At 40.4% G+C, this 12,702-nt stretch overlaps 1 protein-coding gene across 3 annotated transcripts in view; it reads left to right on the top strand.

Moving 5' to 3' along the window:
- Nucleotides 1-117: 117 nt before the first annotated feature.
- SRPK2 (SRSF protein kinase 2) overlaps nucleotides 118-12,702 on the top strand; it is a 127,391-nt gene continuing 114,806 nt past the window's right edge. For all 3 annotated transcript variants that reach the window (XM_064421991.1, XM_064421990.1, XM_064421986.1), the window contains exons 1-2: nucleotides 118-359; nucleotides 454-538. In XM_064421991.1, coding sequence (XP_064278061.1) covers nucleotides 344-359; nucleotides 454-538 — 101 coding nt within the window. In that variant the 5' untranslated portion in view covers nucleotides 118-343. The remainder of the gene's footprint in view (nucleotides 360-453; nucleotides 539-12,702) is intronic.

Below are 12,702 nucleotides of genomic sequence, written 5' to 3'. Positions count from 1 at the left end.
ATCACGACCCAAAACTTGGCAAAATTAATTCCCCTCTGGCTCGCCGGCCCGACTAAGCCGCGCCTCGGCGGCGGCCGCAGGGCCGCTCCCGCCTCAGGTGCGCCCGGAGCCGCCACCTGCCGCGCCCCGCCCCGCCCCGCCCGCGCCTTTCCGGCCGCGGCCCCGCCGGCCCGCCCGCGCCTGCGCAGCGGCGGCGGCGGCGCGGGGCGGCGGTGCCGATGCTGCCGGACGGTGCCCGGCGCGCGGTCGCGGCTGGCGGCGGGGCCGGGAGCGGGGCCGGGAGCGGAGCCGGGAGCGGAGCCGGGCAGCGGCGCGCCCGCCGAGCAGCGAGCGGCGCGGGGCGATGAACTCGCGCAAAGGTACCGCGCTGCGCCGGGCGGGCGGGCGGGAGCGGGGGGGCTGCGCGGCCGCCGCCGCTCACGCCGGCTCCCGGCTGTTCTCTTCTCCCGGCAGTGCTGGCCCTGCAGGCCCGCAGGCGGCGGCCCAAGCAGTCCGCGGCGGCCGGCAGGAGGGACAAGCACCCGGCGGCCCACAAAAAGTGAGTACGGGGACCCCCGACCCGGCGGGACGGAGCCTCCCCCGGGCCCCTCCGCTGTCCGCGCGTGCCCCGCGCGGGGCTCCGCGCCCCGTGACCCCGCGGGACGCCGGGCTCGGCACCCGCCCGGGCCGGGCTCCCCCTCGGCGGATGTCGCCCGGGGACCGTGCCCAGCCCGGACGCCGGGCTGAGCATCCTCCGGGCAGGGCCGCCCGCTGCCCCGCGGGAGCGCGCCGGGCACTCCGGCCCCGAGAGCCCCGGTTTGCCGGGCATCTGCCCAGCCCACGTGTTCCTCTCGGTTCTCCCTCCAGCTCTCTCATCTTTGTGGTCCCGTTTCCCAGTGCTTTCTGTCCCGAGGTTCCTGTATCATTGTCCCATCTACAGGCAGTCCTTTTTTCATCCTTCTCGGTACCATCAGGCTGTTCCCCCTTCCCAGATGTGTCTGATCGCCAACGATGCTGATACCAGTATCTCTTTGGTTTAAGTTTCTGTTAATCCTACAGATAAGAACAGAAGTTGTTCTCTTTTTTCCCCCTTCTTGTCTTCTGCTAGCCCTTCATGTTCTTGTCACTGTCCGGTTGATCTTTTCTCATGATACTTGTTCACTGAGCCACATAGGAACATTCTTCCATCCTCTGTTTACCACACTTTATCCTTTCCTAGGACACTGTGGCTTTGGACTATTTTCATTTTTTGTCCTTGAAGGATTACATGCTTGTGTCACTAACTTTCACTGTGTTTTGTTCAGTGGGACTTTATTGGTGACTCATTAAGTTGCCAGTAGGCTCTTGTCTTTGTTTTCGTTACTTGGGGATCCAGCCTACCTGCTTTGTTCTGACAGGGAAATATGTCCTCATGTCACTCATTCCCCTCTCCTCCTAGCTGGCTAGTCTTAGAACTGGTGGATGGATGGATACAGATGTGGTGGGCAGAGATGCTGCTGTGTGCTGTGGCAAATGATTCAAGGGGCAAGGTCTTCTTGTGACTTCTGCTGGAAGACATAATAATATATCTCTGGCTGTGAAGTGTTTGGTGTGCCTTTTTTTTTTCTAGTTACAATGAATGAGTGCTTTTTTCCCCATTAGGATGGGTAAAAATAACATAGATGAGGTGCTGGTGTAGTGGTGATTAGACTTTGGCAGTTCACATCCTGTTCCATTCGTGGTGTTTCCTCCGGCATTGTGTAAAAGCTGTATTATGCTTTCAGTTGTTTGAATTTGGAGTTACTGCAATGGAAAAAAAATGTTATGTGCAAGATATGCAGTAATTGATTCCCTTGTTTCCAAAGACCTTCAGTTTGTAGTGTTACATGGATTTGTCTTTTGCCAGTTTGAAAATGGAAATAGGTTAAATTTCATTGTAGCTCTAGGTTCAGAGTTATTTTTGAAGCTTTCAGTTAAGTGTTAACCACAAGGCTGTTAATAAACTTCTATTCTTAGGTGATAGAGCATTCAATACCCTTCTTAGGGGAGCAAAGTGGGATGTTTTACTGAATTTGTTAAAAGTTTGCTTTCACAGAGATTGAATACGTTCAGAACTGGTAGTCTTTGTGTTTGCTGAAGAAACTGGCTACTGTTAAGTCAGGGTGCACAGTCAGGAGCTGGCCATTTGCCTGGCTGAGTCGGCATTTCCAGATGCAGTGCTCCAATCTGATCAGTTGCCTTATGAAACAAGTGGTTTTGCTGTAGTTGACAAGAGCCATCTTTTCCCTTCTGCTGTGTATGTTTTCTCTTCATACCTCTTCTGTGCTCTAGAGATGACCTACTCTGTTTCATGCTTCTGTATGAAAGCAAAACTCCTTTCGAGTTTTTAAGTCTCCTTGCAAATAGTTGAGACCCCCAAAGTAAAACCAGTATCAGACATTTTCAGTATCTCTTTGGTCCTGTTTTTAGCTTTAGTTTAAATTCAACTGCTACAGCATACTCTAGTACTTTAGAGGCATATGGTGTCTGTGATGCACATCAAATGCACAGTATCTGCAAATTAAAATGTTGATTTGATGGGGGGAGATTCTATACCATAAGTTCCCTGTACTGAAATTTTGACTTAGTTTTGAATCCAAAACAGTTTTTTTTTCTTAACCGTGGTTCTTATGAAAACTTTTCTCTGCCAGGTCAAAGCTTTATGGAGTAACTTCCATTGTTGCTGTTAACAATGTGCTTCAAAGAGAACTGCAGGATTCCTCTTGTAAAATTGGCTAGGAGAGTTATATGGTATTGTAGCTTACTTGCAGGCTTTTGTTTGAAGAGTATTAAGGTGATGACACAAGAAGAAAAAATTGCAGTACTCTGAATGGCTTTTTGTCAGTTATGACCTTATTTGCCAAAGAAGGCTGTAAGATTGGTCCTGTAGCTGCTCTGTGTTGACCCCCTAAGTCAATGAGAACTGGTGGAGGTGAATCTGGGTTGTTTTTTGTTTTTTTTTTTTTTTATTTTTGAATAGGCTAAAAAAAAGAAAGAAAATGGAAGCTAAGTGTCTCATATTTTTAAGAGGAAGCACTTTGTCTTGACTCAAGACTCTACCTATAGTTACATGGAATAATAAAATCTACTTGGAATGGCTTTACTTTGAAATCAAACATCCAGGCTGCTGAAACAGAGTATCTCACTGTATTATGATAAGTTAGCACTTGATGTTGGTTGTAGTAGATGAATTTGCATGTGGTGTGTCCAAACTACTCATGTATTTTTTCAGCTGGACAAAAGATTAATCAAAATTGTTACTTTGGGTCCTCTGCGATTTATTTCTCCTTAAAGTGAAGGTCTGCATTGAGAGAGGTGTGTGAAATAGTGATTTTGACAGATGCCTGAGTCTGTTCAGAGATAAACTTGCTTACAGGCAGACAAGCCTGTTTACTGTCCTTCACTTGGTGCTAGCAGATGGCCTCAGGTACATCTGCCTTTTGCATTCAGCAGAATGGTAGGCTCTTTAAGTTCAGACCAGTACAGACTTCAGCTGGGGTAAACTTCTACCTTGGATATATTTTTTTGCTTGACTTTTTTTCTAAGTGAATGCGACAAAACCCAAGTGAATACTCAGAGTTGTCCTCTTTAGCATGTCAACTAAAAGAAAGCATTTGGTAAGTAAAAAAAAAATCTAGATGATGGTTTGTGAACCTATGGAGAGAGGATTATGTGTGCTGCATATTTTGATACAAATATATAAATCCAAATACCAAGATTGGTTTTGTTTTTAAGCAGTACTTTAGAACAGGTGATATAGACCATGGGATACTACTTTGCAGTTTTGGCTAACATGGGAAGGGCCAGGTTTCTGCACAAGTATTGTACAGATATCAAGGTTTAGGATATGTACATTATTATGGAATCTTATAAGTGTAAAAGTCATGCACTGCTTTTGTTTGTTACTGTTTCTTTACTACAGTGTTTTTCAGCCTCTTTCAGTGTTTTTTTTCCTTAGAAGCAGCATCTATTAGGTAGTTGCTGTTCCCATGAACACTGGCTGAATGAATTCTGGGCACTGACCAGTGGATGTAGCTCTTGGCTGTTCTGTGTGAGAGTGGCCATACACTGCCACCGTCTGCAGTGGTCTTGTATCTGCCCCTCAAGTGTAACGTTTGTGAAGTTGTTGTTTTCTTTTCTTCTTGGGATAATTTATTGAAGAATGTCAGAGAAGCTAATGTTAAATTTTTTAAAGCTTTTAAAGAGGAGGATTAGGAAAAATTCAGAAGAGTGGAACCCAAAGTTATGCCAATATCTGATGAAAGTGAATAAGGTGACATCAGTTCTCTACCAAAGAAAATTAAATGATAAAATGAAAATGTAACTATATAGTGTCGTATTCATAATTGATCCCTTCTCTTCTAGTAGTAATTGCTTTTGTTGTGATTCTACCAAACTCTTATCTTTGCCATCTAGCCTATATTTTAATAATCAATAACTAATTCTGTTCCAATTGTCTATGGGGACTCTAGGAATGGGCATTGTTTTACTGGGTTGTTTAAAAAGAAAATTAAAAATATTAATACTTAAAGAAACAAAAAATTGTCTCTCTACCTGTCATTACAGCTCCCAGTATTTGTATCTTTAAGGTACTGTCTGTCTCATCCTTCATATATTTGAAGTGATAACCCTTGCTTCCTGGTTTTGCTAGCAAGACTTTTTGTTTTTCCCCTTCTCTACAATCCTCATCCTTGTTATCTCATTTTTCACTTTTAATCTGTTAACAGTTACAGCATATGGTAAGTGTAAGAGGGATGGTCCTATTTGAAGTTGGCAGAGCTTTGATAGCAGTCTTCTTGTGTTCACTGTCTTCCCCAGTAATACACCTTTTAGGATGAACTCTGCCTTTGTAAACTGTTGTGTTTGGATGGATCTCGGATAATGTGCAGAAGTGGCTGGAAAAATAAGCCCAATATAATAAAGCACATGTAACAGAACAGAATTGCAGCAGTTTGCATCTGAGCCTAAGATAACCACAGAAGAATTTTTTCTATTTAAAGAAGGTATTCTGAACAAGCGTTTTGGCTGAAAAAGGTGGTGTAAATTTCAAAGTGAACCTCTGTAAAGGTACTAGCTTTTTCTGCATTTCACATGTACTGTTTTTATTTAAGTTATACATTGGACAATCCTAGGATTAAAATAGTGTGTATGTCTAAATAATACATATTCTGGTTTTGTCCAGCAAAGCAGCTGGCAGACTTTTGACTTCTATATCAATGTCCTCCATAATGAAGTGATGTTCTGCTAAGGAAGTCTTTTTGAGTGTTAATACTAAAGGAATCTTATCTTGAGCTTCTTGGTTAAAGGCAAACTACTGAATAGACCCTGGTGAAATAATGCTTCTTGACAGTATTGGTACCTCACTGTTTTTCCTCAACAGAAGTTAGTTAATTAAAAGTCGATAATTTGAATATAGGAGATTAAAAGAACCAAGGGCTTCAGTTGCCTTGAGCTATTATCAATGCTTAGTTTGCAGTTTTCTAAAATGGCAGGGAGTATTCCATTGTTAGAGGTCAATTATATTTTCCTATCCCTAAGGAAAAAAAAATTGTCTCTACTGTTCTTGTTGCAGTGATAAAGGTCAGAGCAGCCTAGCTACAGTATATTTACCTTAAATTCCAATGTTAAAATCAGTTGTTCACTAGTTTTCAAACTGTATTAAAATTGTATTGGTTTCGTATTCATGTTTCTAAAGAAAGCTCTCTTGGGACATATTTCTGCCCTTTGTACTGCTCTGCTTTTTCTAGTCTCATGTTTCACCCTAGTAATTTCTCTGTGTAATAACTGTCTGCTGCTTGTTACACTCCTGTTGTTGCTCACCTGTATGTGGTGTTATTCCTTCATCACTGACTGGGATGTAGATTTTTTAAAACATCATTAAAATCATTTAAAAAATCCAGGTAATTAATAAAAATCATTAAAATCCAAGTAAAAAGTCATTAAAAGAATGCAGTTAAGTGCAGCTGAGAGTTAAGTAAGGTGCATGACTAAATATGTAATAAATAAAGCCTACTCTTTTTTTATGGCTGTTTCAATGTTTGAAAGCTAATGTTTTAAAATAAATTGTGCTTCTTTATAAATGGTGTTTTTCATTTATGATGATTACATAGTTCACATCGTACTGTCTCATAAAAGATTATGTACAACTGAAAACTGCTCAAAGAAGGTAGTAAAGGTGATTGAGGATATTGGGCAGCCTTATTTATGGCTAGTACATTTCAGATATGTAAAGGTGATGAAGAAGCATTTTGATATGCCTAAAAAATCATTACAGGTACAGAAAGGGAAGAAGAAATAACTTGCTTTTATTCATTACAAAACAATGATATTTAAAGAGTGACTCCAGTGGGAAATACCCAACCCAACTTCTTTTTGTACAGTATAAGAGGCAGAACATGGCTTTTCAATATGTTGTAGAGTCCAAGTTACAGGTGGGTTTAAGAAGTCTGGTAACCAGCACCAGCAGTAGTTTTTGAGAATGCTGTTGTCAGTGCAGTGTGATTTTCCAAGCCCCTGTTTGCTGAAGACCTGTCAAGCAAATTTGTCCTAATACAGAGTGATCCACTTGTGTGCTCATCTCCAAGCGTATGTTTCTGGCACCCAGTGGTATAATACTGGCCCAGGTATGTGTCTGACCTAAATTACTGTGGCAGCCCTTAGATTTTTCAAGGCCACCTCTGTGGATTACGTGCAGCATCTGAGTGTTCACAAGCCTGACAGGATCTGTGAGCCTGGAGCCAAACAGGGTGGCACTTCTGTACCTGGCTCAGGAAGGAGCTGTGAAGCTGGAGTAGCTCCTAAGTCTCAGTGTACAGTGAATCAGTAGAGGTGTGTTTGAGGAGAGCTTTTATGCCCAAGTGCAGGAAGGTTATGATGATAGGGTGAGGAGGCTTTCCAGGGAGTGAAAAATACTGAAGGAATGGGCATGCTTGAAATGCTACTTTCCTGTAGGCTTTGATGCCATCTGCAGGTCTGAGTTTGATGCCAAAATGAGCCTGGGATTGCATTAAAGTTGTAAATCCAGGAATTCAGAATATTTCCTCAGTTGCTGTGAACAAGTAGCTTTATTTAAAGGTTTCAGTTCTCATGCTTATGTAATAGCTCAGCAGTTCACTCACCTGTGAAGTAGAGTCAGGATGCCTAAGGAGTTTCAAGCTTATTTCAACATGGCATGTGCAAGTGTCAATCATAAGATTATAGGCCATGCTATGCTTTGGTGTGCAAGGGATGGCCAGTAGCTTCACAGCCCTTCTGCAGCATAATCAAAAGCAGCAGGCTGATGGAGTTGGAAGGCGAGTGATTGAAAGGGAAGCGTTGCTATCAAGTTTCACTAACACACAGGTATCAGCATGCTGCTTGGCTGCTGCAGGTAACTCTGAGTGACAGAACAAACACCTGGTGACTGGCTTGGAATGAGGCTGTATGGGTCATTAAATGATTTTTCTTTTTAGTGCAGCAGTCACAATTCAGCACTTTTATGAAAGAGGGAGCCCTGAGGAGATCAGAGGCTTAAGCTTTCTTTCAAGTTCCCTTTCCTGGTGTCAGAAGGCACATTATGACAGATCCCTTTTGCCAGGATTTATTCCCTGGTGAATGTTGCAAAGTGTCAGGGAAGCCTGGATACAACCAGGAGCTTCATGATACTATTACGAGTTCTGGTTCAAAAGAATAAAAATCATGGTAATGGAAAATAGTATCTGAAAAAGCATTTGACTTTTTTTTAAGGTAGTCTATTGCTTGGGATGACCTATTTTGTATATTAGTAACACAGTGTCTCAGCACATGTTGATGTCCAAGTCCATTATGCTGGTCCCTAAACATCTAATCACATTCCAATCAAATACTCTTAGAGCATTGCCTCCCTTTTTAATTAGAGATTTTAGTGTTTATTTTTTTTGTTTCCCAGAAATGTTTTCTATATAGTAACTTGTGAGTTGGATTGTGTCAACAGTGTTGAGAAGATGACGCACAGAGATTTTTGGTAATTGCTTCCACACTGTGCATTTCATGGAGCCACTCTTTAATCAGGGATGAGCAGTGCTGGGACTTGGGAGCTTTGTGATGACCTCAGCAATGCTGCTGTGGGCAGACATGATTTGGGCACACCAGCCAGTCAAGGCTCTTGGAGAAGCAGGATGTGAAAACTCAGTGTGTAAATCTCAAGTGGACTTAAAATGTGAGATATTCTGAGGCTACCACTGTATTTTAGATCACCAGATACCTGTTACATGACTGCTTTGGTGTTTAGTATGGATCAGTTACTTTTAAGCGTTGCATTCTCACTGCTAATCCAAGCTGTTTAGTAAATCCAGCATTTAAAAATAAGGTTGAGATGATTTATTCCATTAGACAATACCAATTTTTCTTCATTTGTCTAAAGCAAGTGTTACTGAGAATTTATCAGTTTATCTAAAAATGGTGCAACAAAGTTTGACTATAAGAAACATGGTACAGGAAATAAAATTATTTATCCTGTTCTTATAATTGAAAAGTAGCATATTTGTATTCTCTAGTGTTTATTTCTGAAACAAGAAAATGAGTTTTGTGTAATGAGAATATTTGTCTTGGTAATAAAGATGTTACTCTTTAAAAATGATAATTTTGTTCTAATTTTGTGTTTCCAGAGTGACTCTCAGTAGCTTGTGTCTCACACGGTGCCATATCTTGTCCTAATTGTAGCATTATGAAAACTTGAGATAAAGTTTAAGTAGATCAGACTCCCTTCTCTTCCACTTGTACCTTCTCTGCAGAAGCTGCTTGTCTTAATCCTTGGCTTGTGCTTTGCCCTGCCCGTGTAAACAGAGAATTTTTAATAGCTGCAACTAAAAGGAACATTAAAATAAACTACAGCTGAATACACATATTGAAGCAAAACCACAGATTTATTTTTAAAGTTTTTCTGTTTTCATTATAGTTTTTTCTATATGTCAGTGTGTGGGATCACTGTATGTATCAGTGTCTGGTGAGTGGAATTAATTTTATAGTTAAAATTGTAGGCCTTTCGTAGTGGATTTGTCTGATATTCTGCCTTTGCAAATGATGAAAAAGGAACATGATAACTCGAGGCTATACATGTAAAAAGGAATAAATCACTCTTCTAATTGTGCTGAATCAATCTGAATCAAACTATTTGACATATTTGCATTGTTATGCTCCTTTCCCACTTTAAAACAATCAACATTTTAGATTAGTATGTCAAGTAGTAAAGCCACTTTAAAAATAAAACTATGAAACTGTAAAAGAAGGTCCTTTTATGATGGCTTTAACACCAGAAAGTTAAGTGTCAGCAAATAATTATCTTTTCCATTCATTTGTGAGATGCACAGATTGCTAAAAATCACTTCATCTGATTTCTTCAATAAGTGGGAATTTTTATGGAAGACATGCATTTAAGTAGAAGAATTTGACTGAGATTTTAAATCAGAAAGTGGCATTATATATATATATATTGACAGTGTCTCTCTTAAATCTATACAGTAGATATTTAATTATGGCAAAAATAATGAAAATAATGTAAGAGTTAGCAAAAACTTAAAAAAGCAAACCAGTCCTCATGGGACCTCTGTGAGCTGTATCTTAGCATCAGGACCTGATGGGCAAATTGCAGAGAACATGCTTGTCCTGTTGGTTTATTCAGAATGTTTTTAAGACACAGTGATGTTAATATGCAAGGGCAATGGAACTGAATATGTGCCAGCTTTTTCCTAATTACAGTTCGCAGCCCGGGGTATGAAGTTGAATTGAAACTGTGCATGGTTTAAATTCCCGTGTTAAACTCTGAGCTTTGGTGCACCAGATGCTGGCATGTTTGACTTAGCAATGATTGCTGCAAAAGAGCAATATCCAGCAAGAAGAATCTTAATTCTCAGAGCCTGCTTTTCAAACTTTTTCTCAGATTTTGATCTGTAGTGATATTTCAATGTTGGTGCCATGAAATTTACATTGGTAATAAAGGAGCTGCTTTAAAATAATACTGCAGAACTAAGCAAAATATTTTATTGCTTTTTGTTGCTTGTAACCTTAATTGATTTTTTTCTCCACAGTTTGTGTCAATTCTGCCAATATTTTATTTTTGAGAAAATATGTTATACTTCATATTTCATATTTGATTTGCATTGGTATCGGTAATAAGTAATAGTTATGTGTGCTACATAAACTATTGCCTTTACATAGAAAACTTAATTTGGGAGTCTTTAAATATAATTTAAACTCCGTAGATAAAGTCCCTTTAGTCTCATAGCAGGGATGAAGTGTGTAATCTTAGTGTACCAGGAAAGGATGAAAACCACAAAGTAGAAAAATTGGTCTCTTCTCACTTCTTTGCCAGTATTATCACCTTTCTTTTTGGGTTTGCTTCTTGTGGTGTTCACATCAATGTATGGCAATTATAAACAAATGAAATAAAATGGAGTAAGCTGTCTTGTTTTTAAGATGATCTGGTTTCATTCAAACTGAGTTATTATAGATCACATGGAAATAAAACCTAATCAAGAACTAAATGCATATTTACCCCATTTCACAGGATAAAATTTAATTTTGGCTTTTACCACCAGCAGTGGAAAGCAGGCCATATTTGCTGTCAGTAAATAGAATATACCTAGAATATCAGAATGAAGAGTCAGTGAGTGTATAGTGACAGTGCCTTATCTTAGCAGTTACATAGAAATATAAAGGGGGGTGCTTGGAGAAAGGAAATAGAAGGCTGGGCAGAACCAGAGTAAGGGGACTGTTATTTCAGCAGAAGATGGAAAGACTGATGTACAGTAGGGTTTCACTGATGGGGAAAATATGTCCCTCTGAGTAACATATTGTCTTATTTACAGGATGATAAATTAATTCTGAACTCACTCTTCTTTATGGAGGCTGGGAAGAAGGGAATCTAATGAGTATTCCAGCTGTGTGCTTTCTCAGCCTGAAGTTCTTCACTGCTTGTCTCCCATGTTTGCAGCATGATCTGCACCCACCAGCTGCTGAGGTATTCTGTTAATGCAGCTTGGAGATGTATTTCTCTGCAGGTTAAATAGCTACTAATGGATCCATCTGAATCTACCCTTCCAAATCTTGGAGTCTCTCCTCACTGCTTTGTTGCACCAAGGTGTCAGAGATGTTGCTAGAAAGTCTTAAAGGTCCAACCAAATAAATACTGATAGTTGAGTTACAGTGATATCAGTATTTGTTTCCAGTTGCTTAGAGACAAAATGATATGTACCCAAACTTTGTAGTACCTGCTCTTTCCCTGGTGCCATGCCTACCCTTCTGGGATGGATGGTTTCAGCTGGAGAAAGGAGGGATATTGCCAGTCATCAGCCTCCTGGTCCTGCTGGGAGGTCTATGAGCTTGACGTTGGTAGCTCTTTACTCCTTATTCTGAAATCCATTTGAATAATTTTTATGTGGTTCTGCAGGTTATTTCTGTGCTGCCTTGTAAATCCATGTTACAATCAATGTCAAGCCATCCAGATTTACTATATAATGGTGTATTTCACAACAGTTTGATGCTTGTTCTTTGTTGCCTCTGTGTGTGGTTTTGCCCAGCTCCCAGGCTGCAGTTGTGCAGCCAGCAGCTGAACACTGCTGAGGTGTTTGTAGCCCCAAGTCTCTGTATCATCCTATCACATTCTAGTCCTCTGCAGTGGTTCCATATATTGAAACCTTTATACTGCATTTTATTTCAGCATCTTAAATAGTTATTTACACAGAATAATTATTATTGCTACATTAGTTCCAGATACATGTATAACAATGGGTGCTACGCTGCGCACCTGTACAAGTGAAGCAATAGCTGAAAAAGTAGGTAATAGTCCTTTGATCTGTGGGTTATTGCTGTTCAATGATGAAACAAATCTCCAGGCAGGTCAAATCTTCAGTCAGAATGTGGAAAGTCCCAAGGCTCACCTTAACACAGAACCTGTGGCTCATTACAAACAATGGCAGCAGTATTTTTATTGGCTCCATGGCCTTGCTTAGTGTGATCCCTGGTGAGCAGCAATCACTGTTCTCTGTTCAGGTCACCTGGATGCTGCCAGAGGAAGGGGTTCTTCCTGTACATTTGAAAAATTGTAAGAGGGTTAGCTTTAAGATTCCAATACAATCTGCTTTGTTTTTACAGAAAGTCTATATAGTCTTAAACTGTTTTATTTTTATGCTAAATTATTTCCTTGCTGGGAACTGCAGTAATAGCTAGTGGGAAAATCTGGGTAGTGGGAAAGTTCTCATTTGCAAATATGCTTTGGAAAGACCTGTGAAGGTTGTGTCTTGTTGAAGTACTGTCTTTAAATATTGGTGTTTGCAGGGTAGCTTTTGGTTTTCTTTACATTTAACATGTAGTTACTCAGCACCTCATTAGAAAGCTCTTCTTTCTTCTCGCAATAGAACCTTTGTACCTGCAGTCATGAAAGAAACTCTAAGGGCTTTGAGATATAAGAGGAGAGAGTTATGTAGCACTGAATTGACTAAACACTGGATAAACATTTTAGCTAAATATAGTTGAAAGGGCTTGAATGCATTTTCAATGTATTAGCTTCATTATAGAAATACTTAGTGTTCTGAACTAGATCAGAAACATGGCAGCAAATAATGGAGAGATCTTTCAGGTATTTTAGAGGATGATATTATAAGCAAAAGACCTGGTCTATACATCTCCTCAAGGTTAAGGAAAATAATTTCTTTTTCTTTCCTGATTATGACATCAGTATTGTTTTTATAT

Source organism: Passer domesticus, chromosome 5 (genome assembly GCF_036417665.1).
Source record: "Passer domesticus isolate bPasDom1 chromosome 5, bPasDom1.hap1, whole genome shotgun sequence".
NCBI lineage: Eukaryota > Metazoa > Chordata > Aves > Passeriformes > Passeridae > Passer > Passer domesticus.
Note: the sequence above shows the minus strand (reverse complement) of the source record. Positions and strands in the feature narration are given on the sequence as shown.